At 35.8% G+C, this 23,191-nt stretch overlaps 1 protein-coding gene across 3 annotated transcripts in view; it reads right to left on the bottom strand.

The window, feature by feature from the left end:
• The window catches only part of DNM3 (dynamin 3), a 662,543-nt gene that overhangs the window by 432,152 nt on the left and 207,200 nt on the right, over nt 1–23,191 (bottom strand). For all 3 annotated transcript variants that reach the window (XM_006142350.3, XM_027768010.1, XM_006142351.3), the window contains exons 5-6: nt 2,182–2,280; nt 1,455–1,615 (exon numbers count right to left, since the gene is read on the bottom strand). In XM_006142350.3, the coding sequence (XP_006142412.1) occupies nt 1,455–1,615; nt 2,182–2,280 (260 nt within the window). The remainder of the gene's footprint in view (nt 1–1,454; nt 1,616–2,181; nt 2,281–23,191) is intronic.

Raw genomic sequence — 23,191 nt, forward strand, 5'->3', positions numbered from 1 at the left:
ATGCCGAGAGTTCTAGATACTGCCTGATGATCTAAAAAGTAAATGCCTTACCCCTCTGGTGGAGCTCAGGGAGTCCAGGTGCCAGAGGTACCTGTCCGCTCTTAACTTTCTCTGCAGCTCAGGCAGGTGCTTCCTCTTACCTTCACCTCTAGACCTTAGTCCAACTCTGCCTGGTCACTGGCTTGTGCCTGCAACAGACTGGATCTAGAAATCCATCATGGAGTGAGGCACTGCCCTCTCTATTATTGAACATCTCTACCTAATCATCTGCTTGGTATTTCCGTTGAGCTCAGTTGGCATCTCAAGCTCAGTACAATGAAACATCTCTAAGAGATTGCCTAAGAGTACTAGGTTAATTAAGAGCAAAATTGAAGTATAAATCTAGATTGTTCAGCTTTCAGTCTTATGTTTTTACCAATACAATGCACTTCATTAAAAAGTCTGTATTGAAAGAAAAAAATCTTTGTGACTCACTTAAGTAATAGAATTGGAATCAAGAGGGAGAATATGAACTGCCTACAAATGCAGGGAAAAGAAAAATAAAAGTAAGGGGGATAAATATACTAGACTGACTGAAGAAACTATTTTAAATAATCTTTGTGCTTATCTGAGGTTACTTGAATATGTGTATTTAATAGATCTATAATTATTTAACTGTCAATAATGCATAACTATTAATATAATATCCCCTTGCCTAGAATTTTGGATTGTTATGTTAGAGCCCTGTGGCTAAGCAGGGAACAAACAAAAGGTGACTCATTCCCAACAGCACTATCACAGAAGACAGGACCCAAACCAAAGAGTAACCAGCAGCCACTAGACTGCCCTAGGAGCTGGTAAATAATCTAACTTAACCCTTACAGATTGTTATTTTTTAAATATATCACAGGCCAGCCCATAACCTGGCAGTTAAGGCAGCTGAATCCCCCATGGCCAACCATGTGATTTGAGTCGTGGACCCAGCAGCTTGCAAAACCATGTTGAGTACATGTGCATACATGCCCAAAATCCCACAAGGAGGGAGAGACTGAAGAGAAGGAATTGTGGCATAACCATCCCTCATGGAGGGGTGCTTTCTCCCTTTCTATTTCTGTCTCCAGTGAACACACATATGCTCTGGCAAAAGGAAAAAAGATCACAAAAGATCAATTTTTCAGAGCTCCACAATCTTAAGATAACCACAGATTTTGTGAGTAAAGCATGCCAAAATGTACATTCTGTACAATGTCTCTAAATAAGTATGTGTTTCTGCTTGAGCACGGTTCCTCCATTATAGTGAATTCTATTAACTGAAAACGATAATTCTATAGATCTAAGTATTTGTATTCACTAACAATTTTTCTTTCATTTAAGCTAAATACCTTGTTTTAGAAAATTAAAAATAAGAAATATGAATTCCAGTCACCTGTTACGTATTTCATACTTGCTCTAATTGCTCGCAAGAACATTTTTACCTGATTAAGGACTTTCTGCAGGTGTGGGGTCCCCATTCGATCAGCAATATGTCTGTAAGCAGGATGGGAAAGAAAAAATTTCCTCTCTGCCAACATGGCCGCCTTAATGTCCTTCTTCCCATCTATGTCCTTCTGGCTTCGGTTTACCACACCCACATAACCTGGAAGAAAACACAAGCAAATGGCACACTTTCTGTCACTTATTCTAGGAAAATTCCAAGGCTCTCAAACAGGCTGGATAAGAAAGGCAAAATTAATTTCAGGCCGTAAGACTAAGTCTCTTCAAAACTCAACCTCAGACATCATCATTTAACAGAGGACATTGATTTGGCAAATGTTAATTTTTTTGGCAGCGACACAATCTCTCTTGCCCTTAAGAGCTCTGTGCGTTATACGCAAGTATGTCTCCCAGCAGTTTTACCACAGGGAAGACAAAATAAATAGCAGACTTAGTGCCGTATATGTTTATGCAGTCTATGATGAATATTTATAACCTCCCTTCAAACCCCTTCCTTTTCCTGTTTTCTAAATCCTGTTATGAATAGTTCTCCCTTTGGATTATTTTTAAAAACACGTCATTTGGGAATATTGTGCCGTTGCATAAAAAGAATAATCATAAACCCACTCTTCACAACTAAGGAATATTAAAACCAAGCCTTCCATTGACTTTCCAACTGACTCCTGGCCATATGTCAAAGGAGGAATTGTAAGAACCAGAGCACATTACCCCTGCGAAGAGGCAGCAGCTTGTTCTCCAGAACATCTCTGGCATCTGTCCCTTCATCCATAAGATCCAGTTTGGTGATGACACCAATGGTCCTCAGACCTGCATCACAAACAAACCCAATATTACCCAATTTTACAAATTTTAGTGACATACATGTCTCAATGCTAAATATAAAGCACATATTCCTAGCCCTGATCTTGCTTTTGCCTGTCTTATTTTGTTTTCTAATCCACTACTACATCCAGTTTTGTGAACTTCATGGCGACAAGAATTGTAAGCCCACCCATCCATAACTTTTGATCTAAGAGAGAAAAGCAAATAATTGTATCACCAAAATACTTGAAAATATGTATATATTTGTATCATACATCAATGGAATTTATAGACTTTTAATTTTTCTTCTATGGAGTGGAAGGAAAGCTACTAATATGAACCTTTTTTATGTATTAAGTCTTTTATTGAAACCAATTAAACAGCCTATGAATGGACCAATGATGACAATGTGTCATAAACCAAGAATTATTGCTGATCCAGTTCTGAGCACTTGAAGCAAAAACAAAACAAAAAAGAAGAGAATTAGAGATAAGATAGAACATACAATTACCAAAATTAAATTTGCAAGTTTTGCAGCATTCACTGTTCCTTAGAAAAAGAAATATAGAAACCAGCAGGTGGCATGGTGGCTAAAACACTAGACTGTCACATGGCCAACCATGGTTGGAGTCCTGGACTTGAAAATCACTCCAGGTGTGTGTGTGTGCCCAAAATCCCAAGAGAAGAGTAGAAGAGAAGGGACTGCAGCATGGTCATCCCCAAGAGGAGCAATTTCTTAGTTTCTCTCTCATTGTCTTTCTCTGTCAACTACACATACCCACCCTATGGCAATCGCCTGGCAAAAATAAAAATAAAAGAAAGAAATATAATAATGAAAAGAAGACTGAGCTAGGAATTATGAGACTTGAATTCTAGCCTGAAGGTAAATCACTTCACTCTCTTAGTCTGTTTTCCTCATCTATAAAATAGACTTAGAAACTGATATCCAAGTTACCTTTGAGTAATAAAACACTATAAGAACCTAGATACTTTACATAGCATATCAGATCCATGGCATTTGTCCTTTGTTTTCCTCAGTAAATTAAATGAATAGTATTTGCCTGCTAATTCATATTGTTAAGTGTGTTTCTTTGGATTTCCAGTTAAGCATGGTTACTTAAATACATAAGACTTATATTTTACTTAACACTACTCTAAAATAATATGGCTAATATTTACTGTTGGCTATAGTTTTAAATTCTGAATATGTCTTCAATCATGTAATCCCACAAATTAGTCCAACTACTATATTTGCATATGCAAGAATTAAGGCAAAGTGAAGCTTAACAGTTTGCTTAAAGTCATACAGTCATACAGGAATAGGTCCAGCTAGTCTAGTCTAGGCCAAGAGCCTGTGCTTTAACCAAGACATAGCTTCTCACTTTTAAGACTATTAAAAAAAAAAAAAAGTCTTAAAAGGTCAAAAAGAATGGGAGAAGCCTACAGAAAAATTGAAGCCAAAACCCAGACGGATGACTGCTAACTTAAGGACCAGCAAAAATGAAAGCTGCATTCAAGAAAGTCAACAATAGAAGACCAGAAGCTGGATAATTTGCATCACTGTATTTTACAAAGGCTCAAGACCCAACGAACCAGTGGCTTTGGAAATATTGCAGAGGGTCATGCCAGGGGAGGTCGAAGCAGGAGTAGTGGATGAAAGCTTGAGATTTCCACAGCTAACACAGCTGGGGGCTGTCCACAGTCTATCTGGTAGGAGCATATAAGTTTATGCTTAGAAAGACTAACTAGAGAAATCTCTGAATTCAAGGACATCTGGCCTTGTTTAGGGGGTCAGCTATTGAAAGAGGGTGATTAACCAAATTTCCATATACTGAATGGTAAGACCATTCCCTCCTCACCTCCCCAGTCCAGCTCCATAGTCTGCCTTCAAGAAAGATCTGACTGGCAGACTTAATATTATCTTCCCCACCCTACCCTGCCCAAGCAAGAAACTAGAAGAAACTTGTTTGAGAAAATTAACCATTCCAAGAGGAAAATATAGATAATAACAGAGGATCCTCCATCAAAAAAGTCCAATAAATCACCTTGCTGTGAAGCCTACCACTCAATAAGTCAAGCACACCCAGAGAGCTTCTGAGTTTCCAATCACCTGCTAATATTTAATCTTTAAATATAAATGGAGAGCCAGGAAATTATTTGGAGACCGAAGCAAACATAATGAAACAGAACCTTGAGAAAAATAAAAATAACATAAAATATAAAAGAAAACTTTTATTTTGGTTAATATCTTCAGAGAGAAAGATGTTATATCATTCACAGGTCAAGAATAGAATGGCATCAAAATAAATATTAAGACAAAAAAATTCTTAATTGAGAATATAAGAGCAGAAATGAAAATGTTAGTAGAATGGCTAGAAGACAAAATTGAGGAACTTGCTGGAAAACAAAATAAAAACAAGTAAATAATAGGAAAAAAGTTTTTAAAAACTAGAGAAATGATCCAGAAGATCCAATATCTGAATAATTGGGATCCCAGAGAGAGATTAAACAAAAAGAGTTGAGGTGGGGGGAAATCTCATTCAGGAAAATGCTGTATAAAGGAAAGAGTTACAGGGGGCCAGGAAAGAGTTACAGGGGGCCAGCAGGTAGCATATTAGTTAAAAAACTAGACTCCCCTGTGGCCAACCATGGTTCAAGTCCTGGGTCTAGTGGCTTTCTCACTTTCCCACTTTCTCTTTCTGTCTCTCCTTGCTGAACACATGTACCCTACAGCAAAATGAAAACTAATAATAATAAATAAAAGTAAATACATAATTCTTTAAAAAAAAAGATACAACCATATACTGTATCAGCATCAATTAACTTTTCATTCATGTGTCTGTTAAATGTTTTTTTTTCCCCATCTTTCCCTCCTACCCTGTGTTCCCCACCCCTCCTAATGTTTTTAAAAGTATGGAGAAATTCAGACTTCTGGAGGAAAAAGTTAGAAATGCATTAGTGATGCTATGTAGAATAATATGCAGACTAGACAAGAGAACTCAAAGAACCAAGGACATTTCATCATAATTTCCCATATGGTTGATCCCCTTTATCATTTCTGGTAAACATTAAGTATAGACTTGTCTGCCTTTTCAGAAATAAGGGAGTAATAAAGAAAATACTTTTATAACCAATTTTTATTTTTATTAAAGCTATAAATATATATTTAGCTCTTTAAAAAACAAACAAACAAACAAACAAAAAACAGGTCATTTCCAAAGGCTTTTAATAAAAAAATATCAATTTCTTGCCTACCCTTCCTGACTTGGTTACTGATTTCCACAGGCTACCATTTTTAACCTTTGAGCCTTTGGTGGGTGGGGTGGGGGAAGGGGAGATTACCTCCATATTTCTATGTAATCTATTTATACTGTTATGTCTTGAATTTTTATTTTCAGGGTTTTGTTTTGTTTGTGGGTTTTTTGTTTGTTTGTTTTGCTTTAGATACTCCTTTGACTTCTTGCTGTAGGGAAGGGAGACAATTAAGCAGACTTGAGACCTGCATTAATAGATCTCAAAAAGCGATTGTCAGAAGAGAGTCTAAAAGCAGCAGGCTCTAAAAGCATTAAAGGAAACCGAAAGACCTGAATAAAAGAGAGTCCACTGCTGAGCACTGATTACGTGCTAGCCTCATCTAGGACTCAAAACCACAGCCATCTGAGAGGTACTATTATTTTTCAATTACATAGATGAGAAAAGTGAGACTGAGAGAGGAAACTACATTGCCTAAAGGGTCACAGCCTGCACAGCAAGGAAAAGCACTCAGATCCAGCAATTTAATTCTTTTTTTTTTTCTTTTCAATTTGCTACAGGGCACATAAACCAGAGAGAGAAAGTGAGAAAACCTCACAGGAGGTTGGGGTGGGGAGTTGGCCAGGTGGCAATCCTTTCTCCTCCATCCTCCTCTCAGGACTTTGGGCACTCACTCACACATACCCAGTTTGTATTCCAAGCTGTCACATCCAGGACTTGAAATATGTAGTTGATTGGGTTCACCACCTTAACCATCAGGCCACCAACTGGCCCCAGTTCCATTTTTAAATCACTGTCTTTTTTTCTGTCTCCATATTCTTAGATAGATTATATAAGTGAGTAGCTCTATCATTCAGCAACTTAGTCATGTCCTCTAGAACTTCAAACTTAACTAGAATGGGCCAGTCCATGGCAAGGTGGTTACATAAAATGAACCCTACACGGTTGAGTGCATTCAAGTTCCGGACCCAGTTATTCTTCATTTATTAGAATAACTTAATACAATTCTTGCCCTCCTACTTAAAGAATATAAAAACAACAAATTATGAGCTAATAAGGGTGATACTGTTTTTTAATTATGTTTCTCTTTAATAAAGAATAGCCACAGTGATGAGTACTGATGAGTCCTGATGAAAACTTTGAAAAGACATACAAAGGGAACCAGCAGTTAGCGTAATGGCTATGTCTCTGGACTCCCACGTAGTCGACCGCGGTTCGTGTCCCGGACCCGGTGGCTTAAAACACGCCGGGCGCGTGTGCGTGCATGCCCAAGATCCCGAGAGGAGAATGGAGGAGAAGGGATTGCGGCGTGACCATCCCCCCTGGGGGGTGATTTCTCACTTTCTGTCTCTATGTCTCTCTCTGTCTGTCTGGCGAGCGCATGCGCCCTACAGTGAAAATCTCTCAAAAAAAAAAAAAAAAAAAAAAAGACATACAAAGCACTTCAAAAATTTGATACTTACATAACATAGAGGGTAAGTGCACTCAAGGACCAGATCATCTGGGTTCAAGTCCCCCTGGTGCTCCTTATTGGTTCTGTGACATTTGTTCCTTTGTCAGCTCATTATTTCATCAGTAGAGTAACCATGCATCATATTTTATATTAGTTGTCTTGGAATAATTACTAATGACACCTCCTTTAAATATCTAAAGAATTTCTTTTTGAAGGACTAATTGCATGTTCACTCTAACTCATCAAAAAGAGAGGAAGGGAATAACAAATCTATGATTTAAAATTAAAAATAGAACTCTAGTTTGGCCTGTAAAAAGTTTAGAAATCACTACTCCATTCTAACGACAAGTAAAAAGCTGAACAAACTGAAAAACCAACAATCCTCTTAGATATGTCAATGAAGACAGGACAAACTACTACCGCTAAAATATGGAGAAACAGGTAAATACAGAGAATCACAACTAACCAGAGAAAAAACTTCCCAAGGAACCAATGCTAGGGTAGGAAAACCTAAAGTGTAATTAATAAATTACTGAAGGCTCAGAATGGACAAGTCTGAGAGTTAAAAACGGGAAGGACATAGTTTTGGGGGAGGCTTTTTTGTGAGTGTTGCCTCCAGGAACTCAAGGAGGGTCTCAGTGAACACTGGAGGAAAATCTATGCTTTTTATGAGGAGGACAGAAAAGCAATCATCATTAAATATACCAGAGCACTCTGTTCTAAAGTATGCCTTCAGGAGAAGCTACTTAATCAGAGCCCGAACTACTGGGAGTTTCTCATAGTCTAACAGATCTATGGGAAGGGAAATACCCAACTCTAATTTACTCCAGCTCTCTTGTCTGACATAAGGGGTGGAGCTGGGACTAAGAAGCATTTGTGAGGTTCTGAGTCCAGAGGCATCGGCACACCAAAAGACGGAGACCAACCATGGAACTATAGAATGTTCTCCCACCACACTGTACTGTCACATTACTAAACGTCTATCTCTACCACAGTTCCCTGGGCCTCGTGCTTCATGTTTGATTATTGAGAAAAAAATCACAAAGCATACTAAAAGGAAAACAAAATAAAACAAAACAAAACAAAAACCATACAACTTGAAGCCACACAGCAAGTATCAGAAAAAGGTTCAGATATGAATGGAGGCTGGAATTATCAGACAGACTGAGAATTTAAAACAATTGTGATTGGGACCAGCAGTTAGCGTAATGGCTATGTCGCTGGACTCCCATATAGTCAACCCCGGTTCGCATCCCGGACCCAGTGGTTTAAAACTCAGACTCGACACATGTGTGTGCATGCCCAAGATCCTGAGAGGAGAATGGAGGAGAAGGGATTGCAGCGTGGCATCCCCCCAGGGGATGATTTCTGCCTCTCTGTCTGTCTCTGTCTGGTGAGCACACACACCCTATAGCAAAAACCTCTCCAAAAAATAAAAAATAAATTAAAAAATTGTGATTAATATTCAAAGGGCTATAATAGATAACATATACAGCCTAAAAGAACAAATGAGCAATGTAAGTAGAAAAATAGAAATGCTAAGAAAAAAATCAAAAAGAAAATCAAGCAGAAACACTAACAGAAAGGAAGAATGCCCTCAACGGGCTCATTCAGGGGCTGGATACAGAAGAGGAAAGAATTACTTCAGAAGAATGTTTACAGTTGAAAATCCAAGGGTGGGGGGAAGATTAAGAAAAAGGAGGAGAACAGAATATTCAAGATCTGTGGGAGAACAAAACCAGGTATAAACACAGATAACAATAATACTAGGAGAGAAAGGAACAACTGTTTAAAGCATTCATGACTGAAAATTTTGTCCAGATTAATATCAGACACTAACCCACAGCTCCCGAAAGCTGGGAGAATATAAAACAGTATAAATGCCTCCAAAAAAAGGTATACCTGAGCATATTATTCTTGGAATAATAATGCAGATAAACAACAATAAAGAAAAAAATGTTGCAAGAAGTCAAAGGAAAAAAAAAAACAAACCTTGCCTATAGAGGAGCAAAGAATTTCACCTGACTTCTCAGAAATTCTCTCACTCATGCATGCTGCAAGAGTGAAGTAAAATGGCTAAAATGCTTAGAGCGAAAAACACTGACAGAACTCAGAACTTCATGAACTATCCTTCAAAGGTAAGGGAGAAAGAAAGACTTTCTCAGACAAACAGAAATTGAAAGAGTTTGTTTCTAGCAGCTCTGCCTTGTAAGAAATGTTGAAAGAAGTTCTTTAGAGAGAAGAAATACGATAGTTGGGAACTCAGATCAATATGAAGAAGAGCAAAAAAAAAATTAGGTAAATTTCTATTTTCCTCACTCTTGATTGATGTAGCACAAAACACTTTGTTCAAAATAATAGCACAATGTACTTGGTTATTCTTATTCCATAGGCTTATTACAAATGAAATGAGTGACAGCAATGATATAAGAGATGGGAGGGAGGATTTGGGATAATTTTCTTATAAAGTACTCACACTATTTGCAGAGCAGTACAGTGTTATTTGAAAGTAAATTTAAATTGGTTGTAAATGTCTACTGCAAACTCTAGAATCACCCCCCCTTTTTTTTTTGGAGAGGTTTTTGCTATAGGGCACGTGCGCTCGCCAGACAGACAGAGAGAGACAGAGAGACAGAAAGCGAGAAATCACCCCCCAGGGGGGATGGTCACGCCGCAATCCCTTCTCCTCCATTCTCCTCTCGGGATCTTGGGCACGCACACATATGCACCCGCCATGAGTTTTAAGCCACCGGGTCCCGGGACGTGAACCATGGTCGACTACGTGGGAGTCCAGCAACATAACCATTACACTAACTGCTGGTCCCTAGAATCACCCCTTTTTAAAAATATACAGCTGAGGGGCTAAGACAGGAGAGAAAATCAAATTGTATAAAATGATCATTAGTTGCCAAGCACAAGTAGCAGAAAGAATGGAAGATAGAAATAGGAATAAAGAATAAGGGCAACAGATAGAAAATAGTAACAAATGTGGTAGATATTAATCCCAGTCCAATAATGCATTGCTTAAATATGGCAATACAGTCTGAAAAAATTAGTTTTAGGCAATTTCTTCATTGTGTGAATATTGTGGAGTATACTTACACAAACCTGAAGTGGTATAGAACCTACTGTTCACTTACGCTGTATGATATAGCCTACTGCTTCTAGGCTCCAACCCTACACACCACATTACTGTACCAAATAATGTAAGCAACTATAGTACAGAGGTAAGTATATCTGCATCTAACAGTGAAAAGGGTAGAATAAAACTACAAGGGATTTTTTTTAAATGGTATACCTGCATAGGGTGCTTACCTGAATGGAGCTTGTAGACCTGGAAGTCACTCTAGGTGAGTCAGTGCATGAGTAGAATGTGAATGTGAAGGCTAGGACATTATTGTATACTACTGTAGGCTTTACAGAACACCGTACACTTAGGTACACTAAATTTATCAAAGTAATTTTCCCTTTATTCAATAATAAATTAACCTTGGTTTACAGTAACCTTTTTACTTTACAGATTTTTACCGTTTTCACCTTTTTGTAATAACCCTTAGCTTAAAACACAAATACAATATATATATCTGTACAAAAATATTTTCCTTCTTTATATCCTTATTTTATAAACTGTCTATTGAAATTTTTTCTACTTTCTATTTAAAATTGCCTTATTTTTTAAGATTTACCTTTACAAACTATTTTTGTTAAAAACTAAGACACGAACACATCTATCAGACTAGGTTTACACAGGGTCAGGACTGTTAATATCATTGTCTTTTACCTACACATCTTGTCGCACTGGAAGGACCATGATGAACAAAACACAGGAAGAAATCAAGCACACAAAAAAAAAAATCACGGAATCAAGATACATGGCAAACATAAGATGCATGAGCTTGTTGCCAACATAACACAGTACGCTGCTTCCCAGCAAACTCTGTTGTAAGCAGAAACAGTATACTCTAATGGCAAAAATTATAGCAAATACATAAGTCAGCTACATGGTTGTTTATTAGCAGTTGTTTATTATTATTATAGGTATGATACACTACATGCATTTTTATATGTGATACTTTCATATGAATAGCAATATAGTAGATAGGTCTGCGCTAGATCATCAAAAACACATGAGTAATACGTTATGCTGCAACATTATGACAGCAACGATGTCATTAGGCGACAGGAATTTTCCAGTTTCATTCTAAATCTATGGAACCACCATCACATTTGTACTCTGTTATTGATCAAAATGCCATCATGTGGCCCATAACTATATATCAGTTATCACTTTGAATATCAATGGATTAAATTTGCCAATTAAAAGATAAAAACTTTGAGAATGGATCCAAAAACAAGATCCAACTAATACTTTTTCTAGAAAAACCCACTCTAAAGATAAAGACACATAGAGATTAAAAGTCAATGGATGGAAGTAGATCTAAGTATGTTAATTTCAGACAGAGCAGACATCAGAGAAGAAATCAGGAAAATGATCAGAGGCATTACATGTTAAAGGGGTCATTTCTCCAAGAAGACACAACAATCCTTAATATGTTTGCACCTAACAACAGAACATCAATCAATAAATAAATAGATAGATAAATAGATAAATGGCACAACTGAAATAACTGCAAGGAGAGAGAGATAAATCCAATATTACAGTTAGAGACATTAGCCTCTCTCTGTCAGAAATGGATAGATCCGGTAGGCAGAAAATCAGCAAAGGTATATTTGAACTAAACAACACATTACTGATTTGATATAAGGAACATCTATAGACTACTTTACCCCACAGCAGAATACACATTTTTCTCAAGATCATGTAAAATATTTACCAAGACAGACCACAGTCTGGACCATAAAACACACCATTCACAAATTTAGAAGAATAAAAATCACAATTCTCTCAGACTATAATAGAATTAAACTAAAAATCTATACAGAAAAGTAGCCAGAAAAATCCCGAAATATTGGGTTGTTGGAAAAGTCATAACGCATTTTGCATAAGAAAACAAAAAATATGTCATGACTTTGCTGACACCTCAATATCTGAAAATTAAACCACATACATGAGTCAAAAAAAAAAATCTTCAGAAAAATTTTTAAATAGTTTGCATTAAATGAAAATAAAATTACAACTTGCCAAATTTGTGGGATGCATCAAAAGCAGTGCTTACAGGAAAACGTGTAATATTAAATTCATATATTAGAAAAAGCAGAGAGACATAAATCAATCATCTAAACTTCTGCATCAGAAAATATTTTTAAAAGGACAAATTCAGTAGCCTGGTAGATAAGGCAGTTAGATCCCACATGGCCAACTGTGCAGTTCACAGTGACTTGGGAAACATGTTGGACATATGTTCATGTGTGCCCAAAATCCAAAAAGAAGGTGAGATGGGGAGAAGAGGATGTAGTATAACAACACTACATTGAGAGGGTACTTTCTCTTCTCCTCTCTGTGTCTTGGGTGAGCACATGTGCCTCTAGCAAAATAAATAAATAAATAAATAAGGAAAAATAAGGAAGAAATAGCAAATTAAATTCAAAGTAAGAGTAAAAAAAATAATAAAAACTAGGGCGGAAATAAAGTTGAAAATAGAAAATGAAATAAAGGCAACAAAACCAAAGCAATTTCTTTGAAAAGATCAATAAATCAAGAAACCTCTAGCCAACCTAAGTAATAAAAAGAAATAGAGAAGATACAAATTGCTAATATCAGAAATTAAAAATGGAGCATCATTATGGATATCATGATTAAAAAGATAATAAAGCAAGATTATGAGAAATTCTATGCCTGCGTATTTGAAAACCTAGACAAAATGGATTTCTTGAAATACAGAATCTTTCAACAGTATACTCTAATGGCAAAAATTATAGCAAATACATAAGTCAGCTACATGGTTGTTTATTAGCAGTTGTTTATTATTATTATAGGTATGATACACTACATGCATTTTTATATGTGATACTTTCATATGAATAGCAATATAGTAGATAGGTCTGCGCTAGATCATCAAAAACACATGAGTAATACGTTATGCTGCAACATTATGACAGCAACGATGTCATTAGGCGACAGGAATTTTCCAGTTTCATTCTAAATCTATGGAACCACCATCACATTTGTACTCTGTTATTGATCAAAATGCCATCATGTGGCCCATAACTATATATCAGTTATCACTTTGAATATCAATGGATTAAATTTGCCAATTAAAAGATAAAAACTTTGAGAATGGATCCAAAAACAAGATCCAACTAATACTTTTTCTAGAAAAACCCACTCTAAAGATAAAGACACATAGAGATTAAAAGTCAATGGATGGAAGTAGATCTAAGTATGTTAATTTCAGACAGAGCAGACATCAGAGAAGAAATCAGGAAAATGATCAGAGGCATTACATGTTAAAGGGGTCATTTCTCCAAGAAGACACAACAATCCTTAATATGTTTGCACCTAACAACAGAACATCAATCAATAAATAAATAGATAGATAAATAGATAAATGGCACAACTGAAATAACTGCAAGGAGAGAGAGATAAATCCAATATTACAGTTAGAGACATTAGCCTCTCTCTGTCAGAAATGGATAGATCCGGTAGGCAGAAAATCAGCAAAGGTATATTTGAACTAAACAACACATTACTGATTTGATATAAGGAACATCTATAGACTACTTTACCCCACAGCAGAATACACATTTTTCTCAAGATCATGTAAAATATTTACCAAGACAGACCACAGTCTGGACCATAAAACACACCATTCACAAATTTAGAAGAATAAAAATCACAATTCTCTCAGACTATAATAGAATTAAACTAAAAATCTATACAGAAAAGTAGCCAGAAAAATCCCGAAATATTGGGTTGTTGGAAAAGTCATAACGCATTTTGCATAAGAAAACAAAAAATATGTCATGACTTTGCTGACACCTCAATATCTGAAAATTAAACCACATACATGAGTCAAAAAAAAAAATCTTCAGAAAAATTTTTAAATAGTTTGCATTAAATGAAAATAAAATTACAACTTGCCAAATTTGTGGGATGCATCAAAAGCAGTGCTTACAGGAAAACGTGTAATATTAAATTCATATATTAGAAAAAGCAGAGAGACATAAATCAATCATCTAAACTTCTGCATCAGAAAATATTTTTAAAAGGACAAATTCAGTAGCCTGGTAGATAAGGCAGTTAGATCCCACATGACCAACTGTGCAGTTCACAGTGACTTGGGAAACATGTTGGACATATGTTCATGTGTGCCCAAAATCCAAAAAGAAGGTGAGATGGGGAGAAGAGGATGTAGTATAACAACACTACATTGAGAGGGTACTTTCTCTTCTCCTCTCTGTGTCTTGGGTGAGCACATGTGCCTCTAGCAAAATAAATAAATAAATAAATAAGGAAAAATAAGGAAGAAATAGCAAATTAAATTCAAAGTAAGAGTAAAAAAAATAATAAAAACTAGGGCGGAAATAAAGTTGAAAATAGAAAATGAAATAAAGGCAACAAAACCAAAGCAATTTCTTTGAAAAGATCAATAAATCAAGAAACCTCTAGCCAACCTAAGTAATAAAAAGAAATAGAGAAGATACAAATTGCTAATATCAGAAATTAAAAATGGAGCATCATTATGGATATCATGATTAAAAAGATAATAAAGCAACATTATGAGAAATTCTATGCCTGCGTATTTGAAAACCTAGACAAAATGGATTTCTTGAAATACAGAATCTTTCAAAATCACACAAGAAACAGACCATTTAAACAGGTATGTATATGTGTGTGCATGTGTGCATGTGTGTGTGTGTATAAGCATATATACATACACACATACATACATACATACATATATAAAGGACAAAAAATAACCTCCCAAAACATAATGCACTAAGCCTACATGTGTTCGCTGGTGAATTTTACCAAATATTTAATGAGTAGGGAGAAATGTTCACATGTTGAAATATTCACTTTGTAAGCTAAATAATGTGATTGAATGTATAAAAGAAAATGACATTTCAAAAATGTAAATAAAAAAATAGATTTTGGCAAAAAAAAAAAAAAGTAGACTAGTTCTCTAGAATCTTTTCCAGCAGATTCAGAGAAAGTATTTTCTAACTCATTGTATAAGGTCGGCACTAGTCTAATTACAAAACCTCAGAAAAATTACAAGAAGACTACAGACTAATAGCTCTCATGAATATAGATACAAAAAATTTCTCAATAAAATATTATTGGAAAATCAAGTCCAACAATTTATTTAAAAATTATAAGCCATGACCAAGTGAGATTTATCCCAGTTATACAAGGCTGGATATACATTTGAAGATCAAGTAACAGAATCCACCATATTAATAGACTAAGCAAGAGGCATTTGAGCTGTGAACTATTGCTTTCAGGGACTAAGACTAATGAAGATTTTCTGCTGAGACTTCATCCTCCAGACCCCATTCTAGAGTGCTTCCATTCATTGAGTGTCTAGTCAGGTCTAAGTGAACAGTAGACAAACATCTGACTACCATCAGGGTCAGAATATTCTTCAATTCCCAGTGAATCTGCTGCACAAAGGGAGAAAAGTGGAACTGCAAAGAGAATGCAGATCACCTCCTGCTACCTCTGAATGCCTCTGAACACTCAGATTGAACTTCAAGAAACGAGGAAGAAATGTATAGTCCATTAGATGACCAGAAATCACCACAGAGGCACAAGAAATATGAGAAACCAAGAAAATGCCTCTCCGCCAGGGGAAAAGAACAATTCCTCCTCATCCACAGATAGTACAATGGAACTCAAGAGAAATGTCTGATAAAGAATTTAGAATATTCATACTGACACAACTAACAGAGATGCAAGAGAAGAGAGACAGTGAACTCTAGAAGATGCAGGAGAAAAGATACAACGAGTTCCAGGAGGTGAGGAAGTTCTTGCCCTATCTTAAAGAGTAAATACACACCATAAAAAAAGAATCAAATGGAACTGATAAAGATGAAGGCTGTAATACAGGAAATCAAAACTTTCCTTGAAAGTATTAAAAGCAGATTAGATCATACAGAAAATCAAATCCCAGATGTAGAAGACAGAATCTCTGCCATAGAAAAATTCACCATGAAGGCTGAAAACGTATCTCCCCAAAATGAGAATATATAAGCAATACTAGATATGATTAAACATCCAATTGTCCAGATAATCAGTATCCCAGAAGGTGAAGAGACTAATAAGGGCAGGGATAATCTATTCCATGAAATTTCGGAAGAAAACTTTCCAAACCTAGAGAGGCATTCAAAGATCCAGACCCAAGAAATACAAAGGACCCCACCTAGAAGATCTTCTCCAAGACACATTATAGTCAGACTGACCAAAACCACAGACAGATAAGATACTGAAATTGGCAAGAGAGAAACATCAAGTTACCTACAAAGGATATTCCATCAGGTTATTTGCTTTTCTTGAAATTAAAAAATATATTTTAAAATACTTATTTAATGATCATAGTAAGCTATATAGTCTCAGGTAGGTGCTACTTTATAGTATATTTATTCTACTCACTGAATTTCATGCCTAAAGTCAGACATGTGTCCACAGATTTGTATACATCAGCTGAACTTGCTATTGGAAGTATTTAGATTAATTAAGATATTTTTTGAATCAATAAAATGGGGAGGAGGGGGAAGGAAAAGGAATGGAAAGCAATTGTAGACACCAGAGACAGTGTAGGAGAAGGGAGAGAAATGGCAGAGGGTGAGAAATAGAAAATGTAAACATCTATCTATATAAAACAAGAAATGGAAAATTATTTGTTGATAATAACATGTATGATTAAGCCACTTTACAGTGTATTCTGGATGGGAAATTGCATTTTGTATGCTGTGATGATGTTCAGTGAATGAATGTAAAATAAATAAATTTAAGAAGGAAAAAAAACAGGCTAACTCAGAAAAAGCACATGATTGTACCAATAGATGTAGAAAAAAGCATTTGGACAAATTCAACAATAAATTATGATTTCTAAGATACCAGTAAAATAGGACTAGAAGGGGAACTTTCTCAACTTGATAAAGAATATCTACAAAAGCCTACATGAATGCCACAGTTAATGGTGAGAAAATCAAAAACTAAGCTCATAAATAAGACAAAGATGTCCTCTTTTACCAGTGTTTTTCAACATTGTACTAGACGTTCTAACTAAAGCAGCAATATATAAAAAGGAAATAAAAGTTTACAGATTGAAAAAGAAAAAAACAAAACTATTAAACATGATATAATTATATAAAAATCTGAAAAACAGACCAAAAACTTCTGAAACTAGCAAGTAATTATGGCAAGATTATAGTGTATAAGATTAACACACAAAGTCAATCATTTTCCTTTATACAAGCCATGAACAAGTATAATTCTTTTTATAGTGCTAGGAGACATGTGTAAGAGAGAGAGAGAGAATACCCCACAATGGGGTGTGGTCATGCCACAATTTCTTTTCTTCCGTCTCTGTGCCTTCAAAGCTCCCTATGTAGACTAACATCGTAGTTGTTGTACAACCCGAGGAGTCTGTGTAGGTGTGTTTGTTATTCACTAGTCTATGTTCTCTCCAAGGACAGGAACTACACATAACCTATTTCAATTCATGTCTATGCCATTCAAATGAGAACCAAACATAAAGTAGAAACTCATCAAATATTTGTTTATTACGTGACTGCATTAATGAGAACTATAAGATTATTTATTTTTCTTAGGATAAGACATGAATTGAAATACAAATTCCAGAGAAGATATATGACACCATTATCCCATGTTATCTAGGTTACAGTGATTTTCTTGTCAGAACATTGCCATTTCTCCCATTTATGTAGGCAATTAAATTATAAGTAGTGTGTTGTTTCATTTAATTAAGAAATGGGACCAAATGAAGCCACGAACCACATTGGCAGTTGCCAGAAAAGTAATCTGGAACACTGTGTACACTAAAACAGCAGCAATGAAAAAAAAAAAAAAACAATATAGAGTTAATAAAAAAATGTATACAAGATTAAAAGCAGACTCAGGAAACTAGATGTCCTTCAGTTAATGCATTTTGTTTGCTTGTTTTGGGTTTTGGTGGAATTTGGTGGGGGGGTTAATAAATGTTGTTCTTTCTGTTTGGCAAAGATTATGGAATATTTTACTTCTGAAAGCAATCAGTGATAAATGAAAAAAATTGTTTAATGTAAGTTTTCTATTAGCATTATTTTCTTGTTACTTCCAACAATTCTGAATAACCTAGTTGTCATTTTCAAAACCATCCAGTGATATTACTTCATGCACTACTAAGTAAAATATTAAGTAAATAATAGAAAACATAAAAATTTCTGTCACTCTGGCAACAAAGACTATCTTGTTCACCAACTTAGTCCAGAATCTAGCAAAATACTCAGAAGATTTAATATATGTGAAAGAAAAAGAGGAGAGGAAGAAATGAGAAAGGGAGGAGGTAAAAAAGGATGAGGAGTGAGAATTACTTCAAAAATTAGAAAATTTGAGACCAGCAGTTAGCGTAATGGCTGTCACTGGATTCCTATGTAGTCGACCACGGTGTGAGTCCCAGACCCGGTGGCTTAAACTCATACCAGGCACATGTGCATGCGTGCCCAAGATCCCAAGAGGAAAATGGAGGAGAAGGGATTGTGGTGTGGCCATCCCCTCTGAGGGGTGAGTTCTCGCTTTCTGTCTCTCTGTCTCTCTCTGTCTTTCTGGCAAGTGCACACACCCTATAGCAAAAACCTCTCAAAAAAAAAAAAATAGAAAATTTAGGTAGAAGGTAGTTCTTTCATTGAGAATTTACATTCCAAAACAGACAAAGGCATGAAGAAACAAAAAACAGAGAATCAACATGTACTTAAATCTCTCTGCGAGTTGCCTGCCTAAATTCATTTTCTTCTTCATCTCCAGAACACAGTTAAGTTATATTTCTAAGTCTCCCTCATAATTGAGTTTCAATCTCCCACATGGCATGCCTGTAATAGAGTTCTAGCTAGTGGAATGTAAGCAGAAGTGCTATGTGCCAATTCCAGTGTTGGTCTATATAACTTCCCACATGTGTTTTCTGCATGTTCTTTTGCCTTGCGCTTGTTCAATCCAATCGTAGTAGGTCCCTAAGGGTGATAAGATGGGAGGATCTTGGATCTCTGAATGACACCATGGAGAAGAAACAGCATACTACCCTGAACATCCACCTTCGGACTACATGTTTGAGTCTCTTGTTACTGTATATATATTAGTAGACAGAAACAGTGGAACTCTGAAGAGAGCTGCCACAGTGAAAACCTAGCCTAGCAAGATTAGGTGGCAAGGAAACAAACAATGCAAAGATAACGACTCACTCATGCAATAGTTGCCTATTTTGTAAACCCAATGTATGTGACACCTTGTAATGTAAACTAACTGCATGCTGAAAGGGGACACTGTTGGAAAAGCCCAGAACGTTAATTTGTCTTGGTTGTTTCTTGCTACTTAAGGCAAGATATTTAAGAATAACATGAATTAACACAAGAAATGTATCACTGTGTAAGCAGAAATAAGAGGGATTTAAGAAAATTTAGATATCTGAAGCTATTTGTTTTTTAAAAAGCCAACTGTTTTTGTGACTCAAACAAGAGAAGAGACAGAAAAGGGCTCTAAGCAACAAAGGCCCACTAAGAATTTTCAGTTAAGCTAAGGATTTGGTCATGTAAAGCCATTGTCTTCAGACATAGACAATAGTTTCCATAGGACTATGATACTTGAGAAAAGAGAACAAAAGAAAGGTGTGCAATTATCCACTTTCTGCTTGGAGGAAATTTCTGGAACACAATGCAAACAGAAAAAAAATCCAAGAAGATACCATTAGTCATGCTTGATTAGGAGACATTGATTCATGTTCGAGGAGACTGAGGCACTAGATTTTGCAGAATAGTGTACAAGATAAAAGGGAGCTCTCAAAAGAAAGAGGTTCAGAAATTTTCATAGGGGTCCTGTTGAATCTTTGTTTGAATACATGTAGGCATAAGGTATAACTTCACGTGGCCAAGCAAAAGCAACTTCCGGGGACCAGCAGTTAGCGTAATGGCTATGTTGCTGGACTCCCATGTAGTTGATTGCGGTTCATGTCCCAGACCCGGTGGCTTCAAACTCACGCCGGGCGTGTATGCGTGCGTGCGTGCCCAAGATTCCGAGAGGAGAACGGAGGAGAAGGGATTGTGGCATGGCCATCCCCCCTGGCTGGTGATTTCTTGCTTTCTTTCTCTCTGTCTCTATCTATCTGGCGAGTGCACACGCCCTATAGCAAAACCTCTCCAAAAAAAAAAAAAAAACTTCCAGAAAGCTCTAAGGCAAATGGGAGTCATTTTAAGTTCCTACCAGCTAAAGCAAAGCAAACTTGCTTGAGGCTGGCCAGCCAAACAGTGGTGCCATGGTAATGCGATGGTCTGCAATGCTGGGCACATGTGGGAAGGCCCTTGGCTCATACTCCTGTACATGCCATGTGCATATATGTACAACTGTGATCCAGGCTGGCTGGGACTAGAGGTAGACTGTGGCATGAAGACCTTGTTGGGGATCCCTGTTGGCAAGAAAATCTTGCTGGTGGTCTCTCTTTCTCCTCCCTCCCCCAAGAAATAAATAAAATTTTCTAAAGAAAAATAAACCTTACTGGATATGGGACATTTATTATAAATACTACCAGGCAAACCTACTCTCTTACAGACCCACTCTTTAAAAAATCTAAAAATTAACATAAAAATACTTAAAAAACAAATCAATCTTCAAGTAATGTATCTACCTACCAAAAAGAAATCCAAAACATTTTGTAAGAATACAGTAAAATTCAGTACTCAACCATTAAAACTCAAAATATTGAGCATTCACATAAAAAGCACTAGATACATGAAAAGAATCAAAGTATTACCCATAATCAGGAATAATAAGTCACTAGAATGTCATCTATAAGTGATAAGATTCACACATGACATCAAGACAATTAATAAAAATATGTCCAAAATGTTCAAATATATAAAACACAAATATAATGAGTAAATAAAAAGAATGATCATTTGGATATATAGCTAATAAAAACTATACACTTATAGATCCAAATAGCCAAAGAACATCAGTCACATAAAGAAAGCTACATAGGCCATGCCATAGGTGAACTGCTGAAATTGGTGACAAAATGAAGTCATAAAAGCAGATGAAAAATAAAACAAGAAATACAAAAAAAAAAACACAAAATGATACCCTTCTCATCAGAAACTATTGAAGAGATTAGAAAGCATCTTAAAGGTGCTTGCAAAAATAAAAAAGAAATGTCACTTAAAATTTTATATCCAATGAGATAGCTTTCAAAAATAATAGCAAAACTATTACGTTTTTGGAAAAACAAAAGCTGTGATAACTTGTCTCTAGAGACTTGTGCTAAAAGAAATGTTAGGAAAGATTGCCAAGCCAGAGGAAAGGAGTTCACTGGAAACACTGATCTAAACAAAGGGGTAAAAATTTCTGAAAACAGTGAATTTATCAGTAACTGTAGAATATTTCTCGTTTTAAATATCTTCAACGAATAGACTATTTAACACAGAATAATAGCCATGCATTTGGTTGTCATTTTTAGCATATGTAGAAGATATAACAAGTGTTTAAAAAAAAAAAAACTAGATTTACAAAACAACACATGTTTAAGATACATACTAAGATGGCAGATTTAAAAACATATATACATATATACACACGCACACCCACACAAACACACAAACATATACATACATACATACATACAATTATACTAAATGTAAATGGTCTAAGTACTGCAATTATAGAGACTGGAGGCTGGCAGGTGGTATGGTGGTTAAGGCAGCTAGACTCCCACATGGCTGACAGCAGTTCAAGTCCCAGACCTGGCAGCTTGCTTTCTTGCTCTCTCTCTCTCTCTCTCTCTCTTTCTCTCTTCTCTAGTCAACTTCAAAAAATAATAATAATAAAATAAAAATGACAATAAATAAAATTAAATTAAATAATTCATTTTTTAAAAAGCAGAGACTAGAAGTTTGGATCAAACAAGCATCTAAGCAAAAGTTGACAAGACTGAAGAGAGAAACAGACAAATCCACAAATATTGAAGATATGGCTTTCCTATCTCAGTAGCTGAAAAATCAAGTAAAAAGGAAAATCAAGACACATCTTTATTTTAAACAACCCTATCAAACCCTATCAACAAACTTCACCTAAAGACATCTTCAGAACACATCACTCACAATAGCAGAATCCACATTTCTCTCAAATAAACATTGATAATTCATGAAGATGTAACATGCACGGTATTATCAAACAAATTGCAATAAACTTAAAAGGAATAAAATCATATAGGAATCATTAAGTTATCTGTAAAATCCCAAAATATTAGGAAATTAAAGAATTTATCTGTAAATAACCATGGATCAAACAGGAATACACAGAGAAATTTAGAAATATTTTAAACTGAATAAAATATAAGCTTACCCTATTATAATGTGTGATATGCAGCTAAACTAAGGGCTCTTAGGGGGGATGTATAGCTTTAAAGTGCTTTTACCAAATAAGAAAAGTTTAAAACCAATGCTTCTAAGCTTCCACCTTAAGAAGCCAAAGGGGGCAGCCACAGTGGTATAGTGGTAATGCAATGCCCCACAATTCTAAAGCCCCACGTGGAATGCTACCAGGTTCAAGTCCTGAGGTCTCCCTGCACACACCAGATACACATGTACGTGCCTGTGATTCAGGCTCGCCAAGGCTAGGGGTGGATTGTAGTACAAATGCCCTGTTGGAGTTGCCTCCCCCAACCCCACCTAAAGAAATAAATGTTTTTTTAAAAACTAGAAAGAGAATAGCAAATTAAATCCAAATTAAGCACTAGTATAAATAATAAGGAGTGGAAGTAATGAAAGAGAATACAAATAAATAGATACCATTAATTAAGCCACATGCTAAATCTTCAAAAAGATTAACAAAATTGTCTACTCTCGCTCTTCAACTCAACTTAGACTGGAAGGCATAGCCAAAGCAAGAAGAAATAAATTAAATGCATTAGATTAGTAAAGAGTAAAACTTTCTATTCACAGGCAACATGAACACGGATGTAGAATATTTCAAAGAACCTACAAAAGGTTACCACAACTAATAAGCAAGTTAACTAAGGTCACAGAATGTAAGGTCAATACAGA

Source organism: Tupaia chinensis, unplaced genomic scaffold (genome assembly GCF_000334495.1).
Source record: "Tupaia chinensis unplaced genomic scaffold, TupChi_1.0 Scaffold000074_1, whole genome shotgun sequence".
Taxonomy (NCBI): Eukaryota; Metazoa; Chordata; class Mammalia; order Scandentia; family Tupaiidae; genus Tupaia; species Tupaia belangeri.